This window comes from Tetrao urogallus (genome assembly GCF_951394365.1).
Source record: "Tetrao urogallus genome assembly, chromosome: 5".
Lineage (NCBI taxonomy): Eukaryota > Metazoa > Chordata > Aves > Galliformes > Phasianidae > Tetrao > Tetrao urogallus.
This window is the reverse complement of record NC_136818.1, coordinates 2,674,098-2,690,960: the sequence shown is the minus strand read 5'-3', so window position 1 is coordinate 2,690,960 and position 16,863 is coordinate 2,674,098. Positions and strand designations below refer to the sequence as shown.

At 40.2% G+C, this 16,863-nt stretch overlaps 1 protein-coding gene across 1 annotated transcript in view; it reads left to right on the top strand.

Annotated features, from left to right (window-relative positions):
* Window positions 1-16,863, top strand: part of PATJ (PATJ crumbs cell polarity complex component) — a gene marked incomplete at both ends in the record, with an annotated part of 132,519 nt that overhangs the window by 38,249 nt on the left and 77,407 nt on the right. Inside the window, 9 exons of the mRNA XM_079536430.1 lie at window positions 5,490-5,699; window positions 6,287-6,403; window positions 8,948-9,313; window positions 9,921-10,041; window positions 11,342-11,492; window positions 12,757-12,828; window positions 13,674-13,851; window positions 14,725-14,835; window positions 15,582-15,659. Of these exons, the coding sequence (XP_079392556.1) occupies window positions 5,490-5,699; window positions 6,287-6,403; window positions 8,948-9,313; window positions 9,921-10,041; window positions 11,342-11,492; window positions 12,757-12,828; window positions 13,674-13,851; window positions 14,725-14,835; window positions 15,582-15,659 (1,404 nt within the window). The remainder of the gene's footprint in view (window positions 1-5,489; window positions 5,700-6,286; window positions 6,404-8,947; window positions 9,314-9,920; window positions 10,042-11,341; window positions 11,493-12,756; window positions 12,829-13,673; window positions 13,852-14,724; window positions 14,836-15,581; window positions 15,660-16,863) is intronic.

Genomic DNA, 16,863 nt, shown 5'->3' with positions numbered 1-16,863 from the left:
GGTTTTTTTAGGCCTTAGAGTGTCTTTGGCAGTTCTGAGGATCAACACCTGTAACTCTGCTGGTGGTGCACGACCAGAAGGTTTGGACCTGGAATCTCCTTAAGGCCACCTGAGGGAGGGAATTGGATTTCATTTCTCTTGCACCCTGCTGTTGTTGTGCATGCAGAGGATGGCTCTGTAAAGGCAGCGAGCCACGCTGCACAAAATGAGTATCATGAATGCTATCACAACACTGAGCATACAGGTGGATGACTTCGTGCTCTGTTCTATCTTTAATCTACCTAAACAGTAAGTGAACACAGAGCCTGGTCCTTTTGCTTGTTGATGTTTGTGTGCTCCTGGTGCAGTATGCTGCAGTGCTGTGTTTGGGAAGCTCTCAGTCTGGTATCTCACTCAGAGATTGAGTGAGACTGCAGACTGGAGGGTTTTAAATATGTATATGTATGTTAGACCTGGAAGTGGTCCCATGCAAAATGTAATGAAGCTGAGCTGCTCTGACCTCTGAGCTCTAACATGTGTTTGTTTTGGCTCTTTCGCAAGTATACAAATTGGCACTTGTAAAATTGTTCAGATAAATCAAAATTGGTACAGGAAAAAAAGTTTCAAACTGTTTCTTTTGGGATTCTTTGCCATGCTATTTTTGATGTGTGTTTTCAGAGCAGTGTTTGTGTGGCAGCAGGCAGTTTGTTGCTCGAAGAAAGCTAAAACATTCTAGGAAGTCGGGCTAGCTGAATTTAGATCTTAAATGATGCCAAAACTAATATAGCCTGCAAGTGAGTGAGAGTGACTTTGTGCAGTAAATGTCAGTCACCCGCAGCTTTGCCTTGCATTTCCATAGGAGCCTTTAAAGCAGGAAAACACCAGCCAGACCCCAGCAGTGCGGTAGCTGCCTGCACCCGGCGGAGCCCCAGCGCACCGCCTGCGGGCCGAGCGGCTCCGAGCTGCAGCCTGAGGGCGGGCTGTGGGCCGGACCCGTGCTGCCCTCTGGGGCCTGCGGAGGGAAGCTCAGCGCTCGCAGGGATGCCGACAGCCCGTTCTTTGCGTTTCCGTTTCCCAGGAAGATGGACCGAGGTGATCCGCGTTAGTTATGTTTCCAGTTGTGTTTCTCAAGGAGCTCCGGTCGCTGAGTGCAGACCCTGAGTGCGTGTGCCCAGCGTCGCTGCTCAGCCCCCGGCTCAAAGCCACATGAAATTACACACCCCGGCAGCGTTGCACATAGGACTCTGTTAACTCGGTGCTCCTGGGGCTCCTAACGTATTTCCAGAACTCAGGGTTTTAAGAGGCTCTGTACAACCCTGAATGCAGGGATCCCAGAGGCAGCGACGGCCGCGGCCCCTGCCTGACTCTGAGTGCTGCTAAATGGATCCAGAACAAATGAGGCTCTGAGAAGGAAGGGAAAAATTTGACACCTGGACTCCAGGAAACGTTTGTGGATTTTGATGAGGAGCAGCAGGGGGAAGGGAAGAACTACGGTTCAATGCAGCTAAATATATGGTGTGCGAAGTATGAATAAATTGTGACTATTGTGAACAAGTTCATGTACTCTGTGACTGGCTCAGGAGAGCGACAGCTACAGCATCCCGGTTCCTCAGAGGGTTACCTGGAGGCCTTGCACGGGCTGCTGCTCTGCACAGCAATGCTCAACTTTCAGCATTAATTCAAGTGGCAAATATTCTTTTTTAACATGTGATTGTTTTTATTTTTTTTTATTTTTTATTTTTTTTAACTTTTTCTAAAAAAGTTTATATTGGTGCCTTAGAACAAGGAGGCTTTGTCTCTTATAGCTTTAATTACCAGTCTGATTCCTTTTCCTCATTATTTATAAATATAGATTCCTTTGTGCAGTAAACAGAAGTTAAAAGTTGCCTTCTATACATTCCAGTCCTGGTTTGTGCCCATTCTAAGATGACCAGCTTACTCAGGGAGTGTGGAAAGATAAAAATTGCTTAAACTGTTGACGTTGTGCCACTTGTGTATTCTAGCAATGTACTGTTACAGCAACAGCTCTGGGTTTGGGTGGGGTGTTCCTTCCCAGCCTGTAACAACATCCAAGCCAGTAAGCAGACTGAAACACAGACCTGACTGCTGGTGACTGAAAATTGCTATTAGCTGGCTTGCCATAAGCCAGGTGAAATGAACCAGAAGCCTTCGGTAAATGTGTGCAGTCAGTGTTGCTCTGTGACCTCAAATGGCTCTGGCTGGTCTGTTAGCATGGATGTGGCCCCAGAGCCTGGCAGGGCTCTCTGCGAGCGAACTTCCCTCTTGCAGTTAGTATGGAAAGAAAGAATCTGTTTTTCAGCTGGCTGTTAGCACTGCTTTCTTTATTTAAAAAAAAAAAAGAAAAGCCCCCTCAGTGCCGTTGTACTCACTGTTTACAAGATGTGAATTCATTGTTTGCAGTCTTGTTTTAGCAGGTGTTGTTCTTTAGGTGCATTTGGGCTTGAGTTTAAATCATATGCTAAGTTTGCAGAAAACCACTGCTCCTTTGTTTTGGTAAGAAAAGCATGGTGCAATCCACAGTTGTAGTCGCCCTGAAGTTACAAAGAATATATAAAAAGGTTACACCTTCAAACTGAGTAGGTCTGTCTTCACATGTGGCTTTTGTTACATTTCTTGTGGCAATAGCATTGTGATTCACAGTCCTGGTAACAAACATTTGGGGTTTTTACAGCAGTGCCCGCATTACAGACTTAACCCTGTCACCGTGCAGTTTACGTTGCTCTTCTCTTCCTGTACAATAGCTCCCTCTGCTTGAAAACAGCAGAGTAATTATAACCCTTGCTTTGTGTTCACCTGATCAACGATTTTTAATACAGCCCTCTTTCGAAAGATTTCTTCTGCTGCTTTTTGTTCTGATATATTGGCCTATGTTGCTGCACATGAGGTGTTACAAAGCAGTGCTGATAACCGTGCTGCTCTCAAAGCATTGCTGCATGGGAACTGTGTGCATTTGCAGGAACTTGGTCATTTTTCATTTTAACGGGAGGATTAGAGTCGGTTGGAACACTTCTTCAGCTGAACTAAATCTACCAAAACACACTGATTTTACTATTGCCAAAATGTTCTGATTTCAGTGGAAGTTCAGGTGAAAACAGGACTATTTGTCATCAGAAGCGTGGTGGTTAGGCCTCTGACCTTGAGTGTCTGTATAGGAGAAGCTGATGGTGAGATTCCCATGTGCTGTTTAATTGATTCTGATTGGGAACCAAAAGAAAAGAAAAACTTTGGATCAGACCGAACGGGATTTGAACCTGGTTCTCCCACATTCTCAGTCAGTGCCATAATTATTGGACCAGTCATTCACTTGCAAATATTTTGTCAGCTTATCTGCATCAGTAAAGATGAGTGCTGGTTTTGTTTTGTTCAATTATCATTTTTTTAAATCAATATAGCTAAGCCAGCAGAAGTCATAGTATAAAAGCTGTTGCGTCAGCAAAGGTGGAGTTTTGCTGAGAGCGCAGTCACCCTTTTAGGGAGCAGGCACAAACCTTGCTTGCCATGGCAAGATGAACCCGTGATTGAAAAATAAACTTGCTGGGTTAGTTCTATTAGCAAGGCCTTCCTAATGTGAGCAGTCCTCCTTGCGTAAAAACGGCTGTGTTAATGTGGTCCTGATTTTGCAAAGAAGCCTAAAAGGTTATTTTTATTTTGCTTTGGAGAAAACCCCCCAAATCAAAAACATCTCAAAGGTCTGTGTTAAATGGAATGTTTGTTCTGTGCTCAGCTGTCATCAGGATGCTTGGGCACATGGTTAGGAAGGGCAGGTAAAGCAGGCTGTGTGTATACAGGCCAGCAGGAACATCACGTTTTCAAAATTTAGCTCTTTTAAAGCAAATCTTTCTTTTTTTTTAAATCTTCTTGAAACCTCTGAGCTTTTGGGGACTTGTGGCATTTTTCTTTCTCATCATTATTACTATTTTCTTTCTCAAGTAATTCCCAAGGCGTGCGCAGAATGTGAATCGCTTGGTGTTTGAACCGAATGAAATCCTCTGTGCTCTGCATTGCACGAGGCAGGTCTGAGCACCAGCAGTCAGGCAGCCCGTGTGTCCTGGCACTCGTTCAGTAGGCAGAACACCATTGTGCAGCAGAAGGAGGTTGCTGGGCTTGATTTCTGAGACATGATACCAGCAAGGAAGCCTCTTCCTACGGCGCGGACACCTAGTGCTTGTGGAGATTATAAAATGGGGGGATTAAGCAGTAGAGCGGGAGAGAGTTATTACTACTTATTACTATATTACTTGAGTTCAGTTCCAGCATGGCTCTTCCTGCTGAACTCCAATTTCGCTCCTCTAATTTCAGCCAATTTGCAGACATTACATTCATTGCCTCATATATTTGTACATACCTTAAACAAAAAAAGTTCACTTGGAAAGCAGCGTACAGTTATATGCAAGAGAAAAACATTCCTGTTTTCAAATTAACACTGAGCTGTAAAGTCGTGGTGGTCTTTGTGACTTGAATTTTGCCTGTTTGGGCCCCTCCTGTGTGCTGAATCAGATGCAAGTCCTGAGGAGCAAAAATAGTACCTGATTATGCTTTTGAAGTCATAGTGCGTGCAAGGAACATTTCTGAACTTTATGAGCTCTTAGCAAAGGGGAGAAGAAGGGCTTGTAATTAAAAAATAAAAGTAAAATTAAAGTCTGTGTTTTCCTGCCACAATATAATTACTTTGGATTATCTCACTGGATTGAGAATGGATTTTTAAATGACTCTGAATATATTCTAGAAATGGTACCTGACACAATGCACAGGTAAATACCGGGGGAAAAAAATGTATGAAAAGTGGTGTCTTTGCATCAATTCACAGTCTCTCCAACGTGTATAATATTGTCTACTTCATGTTCCTCCTTATTCATCACTGCAGTGTTCTGTGTCTTCATTAATGATCTTGGTTACTCTTCTGTAGCTGATCCTCTGTTCTCAGGGAAGCTTCACAGATAAATTGATTTCCATGTGTTGTCTGCAGATTTCATAAAGCAGAAATACTGCGGTGGTTCAGCAAATGCACAGTGCTGCTTCTTGGATGTTGTGACTTTAATTCTTTAATAACTTTAATTAAATTTCTGATCTTGTAGTGATTTTTTTTTTTTTTTAGACAAATTTAGCTGCCATGAAGCTCTTGAATTGCAAGCAGGATGGTTATTTTATGTAATGCTAACACAGAACAGACTGGACAGAGGGCTGTGGACGAATGCCAGTGTTGTTCTTCTATTTCCAGGTTGGCCTGGCTGTTTCTCTGCGTGTGAGAAGGCAGGCAGGGCATCAGCGAGCTTTAGAATTTAAAATTTCTTAATGGATTAAGCAAGGGACAGAATATCTTCCTGCTGTAAACCTTTCTTTTTGTAATCTTCAGGCTGTGGCCGTATTAGCAGGCAGTCCTTTTTGCAGGCGTTAGGAAGCTTCAGTTTAGCTGTATAAGATGAGGAACATGCTTAACTCCTCCTTATACGTTGGAAATAATCACCACCTTTCTGGGGCTTCTTTTTCAGGATCCCCTGGATCCAACGAGAACAGCCATTGTGATCAGCTCTTTGGTGGCAGGTGGAGTAGCTGAACGTGGTGGTGAGCTTCTACCCGGTGACCGCTTGGTATTTGTAAATGAGAAATATTTAGACAGCACAACTTTAAAGGAGGCAGTAGAGGTGTTGAAATCTGTGCCCCCAGGAAGAGTTTCTCTTGGAATCTGCAAACCGTTGGTGGTAAGCACTTGCATTTTTTCCTCTCTCATTCTCTGATGTGTTTCAAGTCAAGAGTGTAAATTCAAGTAGAAATTTTTTTTCTGGAATTAGGGTTTAGCAACAGACAAGAGTTTACTTGAGGAGGCTGCAGTGTTGCTTTTTAAGGGCAAGCAGACACAATTAATTGAAGCAAAGCACCATCTGATAGAAAGTGCTTGTAATTCAAAATGGTAGCAGAGCGGTGAAATGAGAATGTAGGAAGGCCATTCAATAATTTTTTTTTCCTTTTCTGAGGAAAATTATTTATTATTTATATTTATTATTTATTACTTTATTTCATCCCTCGTATGCTTGTATTTGTCTTCCCTATGTGTTTTTGAAACTATATATATATATATATATATATATATACACATATATATATAAAGAATAAAGACTATTCTCTTCACCTGTTCGATCTATGGCTTTTTTTTTTATCCTTCTGTAACTTTTTCCAGCTTCTTTTCCAATGGCTGTTTCTCCCTCTTCCATTTAGTTGAAAAATGTGAACTTTTAGGTTTTTTGTTTGTGTTGTTTTCCTGACTTAACATTTTGATCACTTTGCTTAGGGAGAAAGCAAAGAGGAGAACGTGCATAGCATGGATACCAGCAACATGAAAACCAGCCCCGGATCTCCAGAGTCAAGAGATAATACCAATTTCTCAATAATCCTTGAAGCACCACAGGTATTTGTTTATTCTTTTGGTTCAGCTGAAGTTTATGGAGACAGGAAATAACATCTTACAATCAGAAGATAAAATAGTCTTCAGGTAGCATTTCAGTTTTGGGTACACTCCAGGATGGATTCCCTGTAAAACAGATGCTAACAGCTGTTGGTATACTAATTGCATTGTGGACACCAAGCTTACCGTTGCCAACGCAGTTCCTGGACTGTCTGATCAATTTTACTAGCTCATTAAAATACCTTGTGTTATCTTGGTTATGAAATAGGAATGCTACAGCACTAATGGTCATAAGTCACTGGTTCAGCTTTGCAAGAAAGTTAAGGTACGGAATAGAATGTTCCGTGTTATAATGGATGGAAACAAAACAGTAGTCTGGTGTATAAGGCAAGCTTGAGATCTGTTTGTCTTCACAGACTTTCCTGTGGGGCCTAGAGTAATTTCTTTAGTCTCTTCTTCACTTCTTATTTTCCATTTTGTGAGTAATAACGTTATTGGGGTGGGATGTGACACTAAAAATAGCAAGAACAACTCAGATACCAGGGTAATAGGCAATTGGATTGCAGGAATAAATTGTCTGGAGTGAAAGATCTCTGAATTGTCATTTGTTCTCAAACACTTCGCGAATGTGAATTAATTCACATTGGTAAGTGCATTCTTTTCAGATTTAGGACCACCAAAAAGAGCAATACTATGGGGCAGATGTAGGTATGTAATGTGTAGGAATTGGCTTGGATGTATTACTGATTTTCACGATGCAAAATGGAGCTTATTGTTTACCAGGTGCATAGGAAGAGTTCCTGGCAGAGCAATTAGTCCTCTGCTAGCTCAGATTTTTTTCCTACTTCCTAAATTAAGCTAATGTTATTACCTGCTTTTATACAGTGTATTTCATCTTACTCCTACTGAATATAAGAGCTGTAATGGTCAGTTTGTACAGAATACAAGCAAATACCATTGCTTGTATTTTGTTTTACTTCAGTATAACCAAACTGATAGTAGCATAGAGAGGTGGTATAAAACTGCCATTATTTATTACCTTATCTGTTCATATAAGAGCTGAGAGCAGTGTGTCATGATGGCTTGAGTTCTTACTTTCTAGCATAGTGCTGACAAAGCTGGCTTCAGGGGAAAGAAAAAAAAAAACTTGAACATTTTATATGCTACAACAGTAGACTTTATTGTCGTGCTTGCGGTATTCCCTATTCCATTGGTAGAGTCTGCTACTGCAGTGCAGCAGTCTGTGATTATACCATACCTAAGTGCTGTATCAGGAGATGGCAATACAAATTGCTGTGTGGTTTCTGAGTGAACTGTTTGATGTTACGATGAAGTTGGTGGCTCTTACAAGTCTGCAGCGTTTGGAGAATGATGCGGCAGGAGTGAGATGAATTGAAGTAACAATGAAGAGAATTAGAATCTCTTCAGATTGGATATTTTGTGAGATTGAAGTTCTCAGGGCAAAAAGGAACATTTAATGCCTATGAAAAACAGGGTAGCTTCTAGACTGCTAATGTGATGCGTTCGTGCCAGCTAGTGTTACTGCACGGTTTCCTTATGCTCTCGTCTGTCTCTTGCTTTCTCTCCTGACGCTCATTTGAACTGTGAGCACTTTTTGGCAGTGTCTGGGCTTTTTCTGACAAAACAGGATTCTGACACTAAGGGTCAGAAATAGCAAAGTACCGTGGGGAGCCGGGGAAGAGGGAGGAAGCAGGAGGGAAAATGTTTTGGTTCAGGACCCCTGAATCTGCAGAGTGGCTTCAGTGTTCAGGGTCTCGGTGCCTGAAGACCAAGTTTGGGCACACGTGCTCGGTGGCCTGAAGTAAAGAAGGAAAGGCTTTCAGCCTATGGCAAGCTTTCTGACAGCTCCCTAAGGTATAAAATTTCAGGGATGTCCATGCAGTGTGTAGCTGCAGTCAGCCTCACTCTGTGGGCCGATGAATTGCACCTCATTCAATTTAGGAGAAACAGAAAGCATTGGAAACTGGGAGGCATGTGACAAATCCCAGGATAAGAACTGTTGAGCTAGATCTTTTGGGTAGCTGGGGTCTGGAGGGGGGGAGGCTTGAATGTCTTTTTGGTTTTGTTGTACCTTGCTCTGTCGTTTCAGCTCAGAAGTGTTTTATTTAACTGGTGCTGTAGTGTTATAAGAAATGTACTTGCATAGACAGAGCAGTAGCAGTCAGTCTGGGTTACAAAGATACTTTAGTTGGATTTGTATGTTTTTTTTCCAGTTTTTTTTTTAGTATTGTTTAAAAATTCACATTCCTTACTTCAGTCCAGGGTGGTTATTCTGAATGGCTGCAGCAATATCTGAACTGTCCAAATGAAATTTCTTTATATATAAAGGAAATGGCAATGGTTACTTTTGCAATTAAAATCGTAAATCGGAGAGTGCATTTTCTTTGGAAAAAAAAATGCAAAAGGTAGAAGATTCTCACTTTAAAAATCAGGATGTAATTTTAATGTGATTAAACATAAAACACAGTTTTAAGAGTAAGCAAGAAAAATAATGAAAAATCTTTATTCCTGTAATGTTTTACACAGGGTTTCAGAGATGAAACACCTTTTAAAGAAGAAGCTGTTGATGAACCAATTTTGGACTTGGGAAGGTCATTTCAGCTTTCTCAAAATGACAGTGGATATGAGAAGGAGTCCTGGGAGATGCGTGAATTCTGGAAACCCACAACAGAAGAAGTGGATGAAGAACGGGAAATGTTGGTGGATGAGTATGAAGAAGATTTAGACTTCGTGAAATATAGCTCATCAGATAGACAGAAGGCATCTTCAGAGAAGAACCTGAATGCAGAATGGGCAGAGCAACTTCAGACAGCTAAAATACAAGACTTAAGATCTAGTGCCAACTTAAGTCCAAAGCAGTCCCTGGAATATGCATTCAATAGGGAGCAGATGGTAAGTAATGCTGGGTGCATCTCAGTGCTGTACCCTGATGGTAGGGACCTGTATTCCTCAAGGCAAATTCCAGACCTAAACTCTGTAATCAGTCTGTCCTGTGTTTTAATTAATAGCTGAGATCTGAGTGCCTCTAATGGACACCAGTTTATCTTTTAGTAGGTTTTTGGAAGGTTCTATTTTGTTATGATGTACAATGATTGTACATTTCCTTGGGTGAGGTACATCCTCTGATTGGTGTATTTATAGCTATCCTATACTGCTGTCCTCTTTCCCATCTGTGACATCTGAATTCCCTTCTTTTCTGCAAGTTCTGCTTGTTTGATATGTTTCAGTAATAACCAAAGTCAAGTCAAGCCAGGGCCTTCAGCAGCAGTGTCAATGAAATGAGCTCCCTCTTTTCCTCATTATCTTTAATCTCAATCAGTTCCTACAACCAGATGATGGTGTAGCTTTTAGGTACTTACAATAGTCTCCATAGTTGTGTGGATAGGTAGTTATATAGCTGACAAAATGTGAATGTTTGCTGTACAATCAACATTCCTGTCAAATACATCTATAGTTGATCCTACTGCTTGCTTTCTTCACTTTTTTCTCCTCTCTGAAGTATGAAGAAAATGCTAATATAACTTCACAGTCTTCTGGAACCATGGCACACAGGGACTACCAAAAAGGCCTATTGGACAGTGGAGCTACCCAGTCAGGATCAAGAAACAAAATGGATTTAGGTTTGTAACAAGTTTTCTTTCTTCCTTTCTTCTTTTTTTTTTTTTTTTTTTTTTTATACTGTTGAACTTTGTATTTACAAATTTAACTTTTATACTGAAGCATGAATTTATTTTCAAACTTTCAGATGATAAAATATTCAAATGAAGATCTCTACAGACTAATGGCAGTTTCTGCTTCATTTTCTTGCTTTTTCCTCCAAATGTTTACCTACAGTTATCATAAGTAATACTGAAAGTTGCAGCAGCTTTTTCCTGCCTGTGGAGAGTCACATCCCTCTGCGTATCACCAGGAGGGTTTCATGCATGGTCTACTTTATCTTCTCTGGCAGTTTCATGTGCATCTCCAATGATGTCTGACTTGGAAACAGGCATGAAACTTTCTATTTTCCATACTGTCTCAGGGCAATGAGGTTGCTGTGCCTGTGTGTGAGAGCTTTGCCCTGTGGGTTTATGTTTATGTGTGTTCTCTGGGCTCTCACTGGTGAGCTCTTACCTTCTCCAGAGTGCCTCAGAGCAGTGAGAAACTCAGTCAAGGTGCATGAGTGGTAACGGACACAACAAAATAACAAAGTGACTTCTTGTCAGAAGAAAGGTTTGGAGGTGGTATTTTCACAAACGTTTTCTTTAGACTTAATCTGGGTTGCCACAGTTTCATTACACGAGTATGTATAATTCAAGGTACCTCTTCAAGACCAAATGAATTTCATCCCCCCCTAAATCAGTCGTTAGAGTTTGGTATGTAGTCAGCAAATTAGTTTATCAGCCTGCTTGTGGTAGCACTCACTGGGAGAAAAGGAGTTCTTTCTATTCTTTGTCACCTGCATCTTGTACAACAGACACTCTGTTAACCAAAATGGCAGACTAATGACTTTAGCAAGGAGCTCTAGTGATTTAATTAGTGTTTATATTTATGTCACTGAAAGGACATTAGTCATCCATGCTGGATCAGGGCTTTGTACAGCTCTCCTTGCATGAAGGATGGATGCAGTATTTCTAATCATGTTTTTGTGAGAAGCATATGCCATGCAAGCTGTATGTAAGCATGTCTCGATTCCAGTAAGATCTGACATTTTCTCTTATTACCTGACTGCAGGTCAGAAGCAAGGTGCTATTAAAGATAGATAAATCAGCATGCTTTAAATTTCCTGCAGAAATAAATACTCTGTATCTCTGAGCTTCTTGATCATCTCTCACTATTCACATCTGGAACATGATGAGCTGAGGGGTTTATTTGCACAGGCGTTAGGTAGATGCAGAGACAGAGGAAGCAAATTTTACATCTAAACCTTTACTTCATCAGGTACAAAGCTTCATATGGACTCTAAAGTACCCGGTTTCACTGTTGACCTAGAAGCTGTTGAAAAGGAAGAAGGGGAGGATTACATGTTTTCCAAGAATGAAAAATCTGTGAGAGTGACCACCTTACCTCAGCCTAGAACAGTTTTGTACAGGTATGGAGAAAGATTTCAATTCTCAGATGATTTTTGGTTAATGCTCGTAACTTTTTTCTTGCTTTACCTAACTGATGAATTGCTGAAAGCTGTGGGAAACTCTGAGATACAGGCCACCCCCAGTGTGTGCCTTTTACCCAAGGAGCTGAATGTTTGCCTTACAGTCTTACTGAATTCTTACATCCCGTGTTTCTTCCCCTGAATGCTGGCCCACCTGCATCACTTACCCCACAGTTAGGTGAGAGCCACAAGAGTGGACGTGCCCTGGAGAAGGATGTAGGCCTTCCTGGCAACCCTGGACATCACCTCTTTTAAGAGTTCTCCCCTTAGCTCTTTATCACAGCTTTGTCCTCTTGTTTTTTGCTTTCTTTTGTTCCTTCCCTTCCAGAGTTTAGCTATGACCCTCATGCTTGTGCAGGAACAGTTTAATCTTGCCGTAGTGATGACGAACCTTGAGCTGGCACTGCTCACACATAGTTGCCACTACCATAAATTCTCCTACACTTCTCCCACCAGTTTTGGGTGAGCAGGTAGAGGATCAGCTTTCAGGGTCTGTTGGCTCAAATTCTCAATGCTTCTCTAATTAATCTGTGATTTCCCTCGGTCTGAAAGCTGCTCAGCAACATGTTGAGGGGATTATTTCTCCAGTACAACATCCTACTTCCTTTTTGCAATGTAAAAGTAGCGTTTACAGCTCTCAGGGTCTACAGAAAATATGTGCAAGGATGTACTGCTTGAACCTTGCTGTGGGAGGCCCGCAGTTTGATATTTCAATTCCTATTCTGTGACTAGATGAGTCATACATATTATAAAAGTTTAATTAACACCCCGTTCTGGGGTGTTTAATGGAACACACAGGACCTGTTCTCCAAGCTGCAATACAACTGGCTTTCTGGTAAGCTAGATTGGCTTTACCATGTTTATATCCCTCTGTAAAAGTCACAGCATATTTATCAGAAAGTAAAAATGACTGCTTAAATAGACATTTCGAATAAGGTACAGCAGTGGAGATGTGTATTTCACAGCACCTTGTACATTTGGCCAGTCCATCATGTTTCATTCTGGTGCATTCCTTAGATACATTTAAACCTAAATACAAAAATTCCTGCTTAGTCTGTTGACTGCACATTTAAACTGGACTGTTTGAAAACGTGTTGCTGTCTCACTGCCAGATAGAAAATATGCAAGGCATTGTGATCTGGGATGGTTAATACCTTTTTATTATTATTTTTCTTATTCTTCCCCTCTCTGTGCCCCCAATTAGTGAATTACCTGAAAGAGAAGAAGGAGAAGGTGAAGAAACTCCAAACTTCAGCCACTGGGGACCACCTCGGACGTATGTTCATAAAGTTGCATCATTTCTTCTCATTTGTGTTATGCCTTAATTTTTGTGAGCCTGATCATTTCTTCTTTTTTCTCTCTCATCCCTTTTCTCCCAGTAACTTAAGGTACTTTTGGACCTTAGGCTTTCTTAGATACAGTGTATTTTTAACAATGTTCAACAGAGCTGTACTTTCTAGTTATATAACTGACTTGGGAAAGCTTGATATGTTTGTTGATGACCTACACATTTACGTTCATTTAATAACTATTAAGTGTGAACAGTGTACACAGTACTTCTGTCTTCATTTTCATGGGTTTTCTGCTAAATTCTATGGTGTAACTGGAATTGCCAAGCCAACTTTAGCCCCATTCTCATTATGCTGCTAACACTTGTAGGAGAGCTGATTTTATGGTCCTACATACAAAATGATTAAAACAGTTCTGCTTAAGCTGATTAATATGCACCTCACACGTGGAGCCAGCAAGCTGCATTAAATTTGTTTATTGTTTTATCATTTCTAACATACCATTTGCAGTTTTTGCCATTTCCAAACAATCTAATCAAACTGAAAACGACTGAGTTTGTTTACTTGAAGACCTGTCTGTTTTACTGTGACTTTTTCTAAAATAAAAACCTATTGGAAGAGCAGTAGGCCTGGGCTGGCAATAACTTTTTTTCTTATTGAGGGGTGAAGACAACTGAGGGTAAAAAGCAAGGTCTTTTGTGAGCATTCATAGGCTTCTGGCTTCATCTCTTCACTCTGTTAGATAGTCTTGAAAGACCAAAAGCTTACATTTATTTGAGGCTTTGTGTTTAACTGTTTCAAGCTGTTAGACTTCTGCATGTATTTTTTTCAGTGTTGAAATCTTCAGAGATCCTCATGTGTCTCTTGGAATAAGTATTGTTGGTGGACAAACTGTCATAAAGCGCCTAAAGAATGGAGAGGAACTTAAAGGGATCTTTATCAAACAAGTTTTGGAAGACAGCCCAGCAGGAAGAACAAGAGCTTTAAAAACTGGAGATAAAATACTTGAGGTAAATGCAGACAAACCTACCTTTTCATTTGACAAAATAAAGTTTGACTCAGCTTTGGAAGGATGGAGGAACAAAATACAACCACCGCTTTGTGCAGTATTGATGGCTGTGTTTTGAAAACCAAAAAAATACCCCTGCTGTCTTTTCTTTTTTCAGGATTTAACTGTGGAGGTTGTTTAACATTCTCCTGTATATTTAAGAAAAGACAGGCGCTGAGAAATGAAAGAAAATAAAAAGACTTATATGAATGAATAAGAAGTAGTAATTTATGTTATAACTTGCTATAACTTCTAGGTGTGCGTTACAATATATGGAAGAGTTTACTGAAATATATGGGTTTTTATTTTGTGTGTGTTATTTTGTATTTGTTAGCTGGTTTGTTGTCTGGTTTGCTACCATTTAAAGGAAATGGCTGATTTCAGCAAGTGCCTGAGATGAGAATGGCACTGTCACCTTGGGATTCAGAGATAAACGAGTGAAAATCAGGCCAGCCAGAGATGAAAGCCAGGAGTGGCATTCCTGTGTGTACTTTGGGGTTGTGTGTGATGTTTTGAAAGATGTTTCAAAACAGATTTAGTTTACAAACAGGTAAAATCTGAACGTGTTCTTATACCTACCATTCTCTGACAGTCTTGTTCTTTGTTTTTTGGAATAGAACAGTTGTTTGACAAAATATGCAGCCATCCTTATTGTGAATGCTACCTAAGATGCTTTTCTTTAAACCAACCAGGGAAAATCCTTCAAAAATAATTTCTATTGACTGCTTTTGGAACCTTCCTCATATAAACTAATCTTCTGTGAATGTATGTGATCTCTTTAAAAGGTGCAGTTGAAATAACAAACTATCTAATAAAAACAAATGATATTTGTTAGGTTTCTGGGATAGATCTACAAAATGCCACGCACGAAGAAGCAGTAGAAGCTATCAAGAATGCAGGAAATCCTGTTGTGTTTGTAGTTCAGAGTTTGTCTAACGTACCAAAAGTGAGTTTATTTCTACTTTTTATTCCAAAATTTAACAAATTTGTTATATGCATCTTATTTTAAACTTGGCTAAATTTCTTTTGGCAAGATCTGACAATTTGTGTCCCCATCCTTTCTGTTGGAGTTTCTGCTTGTAGACTACATCCTTGCTTACCTGGCTTGATTCAAAACCTTGTTTCTTTGTTGTAAATCAAGTTGATGTCAATTTGTTGACTAGATATTAATTCAATTGTCCCATCTGTAAAATTGCATCTGGCCCTGTGTATTCTAATTTGTTTATATTTCATTGTGTAAAAATACACTCAGTTATCCAAATGAACAAACTATGAAATGATGAGAAATAGCCAGATTGGCACCAGCAACTCCATGTAAAATGGGTCAGCAAAAAAATCTGAAGTAGTCCTTCAGCAATAAGTTAAATTTCAAGAGATTTAGCGTCTCCTCATCTTCAAGGTGAAGGCAAGAAACCTCTTAATGCTTCTCCAAGAAAAGGCATATGATTCAGAGGAACATTTAAGTGAATGAGGAGAAGAGGCAAGGTGTCAAACAGTGAGCACAAAAACTCAGTGTTTGTAATTTCAGTGAGAACAAACTCCTCAGATGCACTGCAATGCTCTTCTACGTAGAAAAACATGAAGAGTGCAGAGTGTGCTGGATGGCTTTATTATTGTTATTACCTAACTTTCAGGCGTTTTGCAGCCATAACAGTCTTTTCTAGTGTGTGTGTAATATGTATTGTTTTACAGGTGGTTTCTGCCATACATCCTAAGGGATTCAAAGTCATCAAAGATCAGGATGCAAACAAAGAAAGTAAGAGTGAAAAGGTATTTATTCCGTGTAATGCTACACCCAAGTTTTCCTTAATCAAGTGATACAATAATGTGTTATAATGGTATGGTAAGCCTCAGTGAAGTCTGAAGTGAAACCTCAAGTGCTTTGTTGAAATTTTTTGATTCAAGTAGTTTTTGCCAAATTTCTGCCAAATGCAAGGCAGGATTCAGGCTCCCCTGGTGGTTCTCCCCTGGTGCTTTATATTGGCATTTTTCTGGAGTTGCTTGTCTTGCTCCACGGGGAGGCAAATTGATTCTCCTTTTTCAGTGGAAATAGAGAAATAATAACATGCACACGGATGATATCCTTAATGCGAGGCTGTCTGAAATTCAGTAAAATTCTGTTATAGGATAATTAAATCAGGTAGGTCTCCCATGTTTCCTATTGCTGTGTAAAACAAGGAAATGACCAAGTGGTCTGCTGCTGGCTTGCTGATTGTGAAGCCATCGCAGTAACTTCTACAGCAAATTTAAAAAAAAGAAAAAGAAAAAAGGAAGGAAACCTGTTTGATATAAACCAGTGGATTTGTTTTAATCACCAGAGTAAGGGAAAAATTTAATTTCTCATTTTTCATTCTCAGCCAGGTTGCTTTAATGGCATAAAGTATTTCCCTGGATGCCTTTCTTCTAGGAACTGAGTTGACCTCTGTAGGTTAGGCGCACCTTGGAGGATGAAGAAGCAGTGACAGAATTAGAGTCAATACAATAACAATAAGTAATAGAAAACACAATAACTTTTGCTCAGTGCAGTTTAATGTGCCAACAACAAACATAGCGAGCTTTTCGTTTGATCCTGCTCAATAATTTTATGTTTCTTGTGTAACCGAGAAGACCCCCTTATCTCTGAAAGTTTTTGTAAGACTTGTATCTGTCAGATCCAGATGCTATGAGGCTCGGTTATTCCCCTCTCCCCCCACCTCCCCCTCCCCAAAAAATCAAGGTGTTGAAGCTTTGCTTTCATGCCCGTGGATAATACTCACAATGAAGCAGTTACAATCCCCTTTTCTTGGTTTTGTTATCGATATTTCTAATCTCAGAAGCACTCATCCTCTTGCAATGTGCCGCCTTTAATCTCTAGGACTCCAGCGTGTTCCGTTCTATAGCGTTTGGAGGTTAAAGAGGGAACCTAATCTTTCTCAGACCTTTTTCATCTATTGGTGCTGTAAACTGGTGGGTGGAATATAGAAAAGCATCAGTG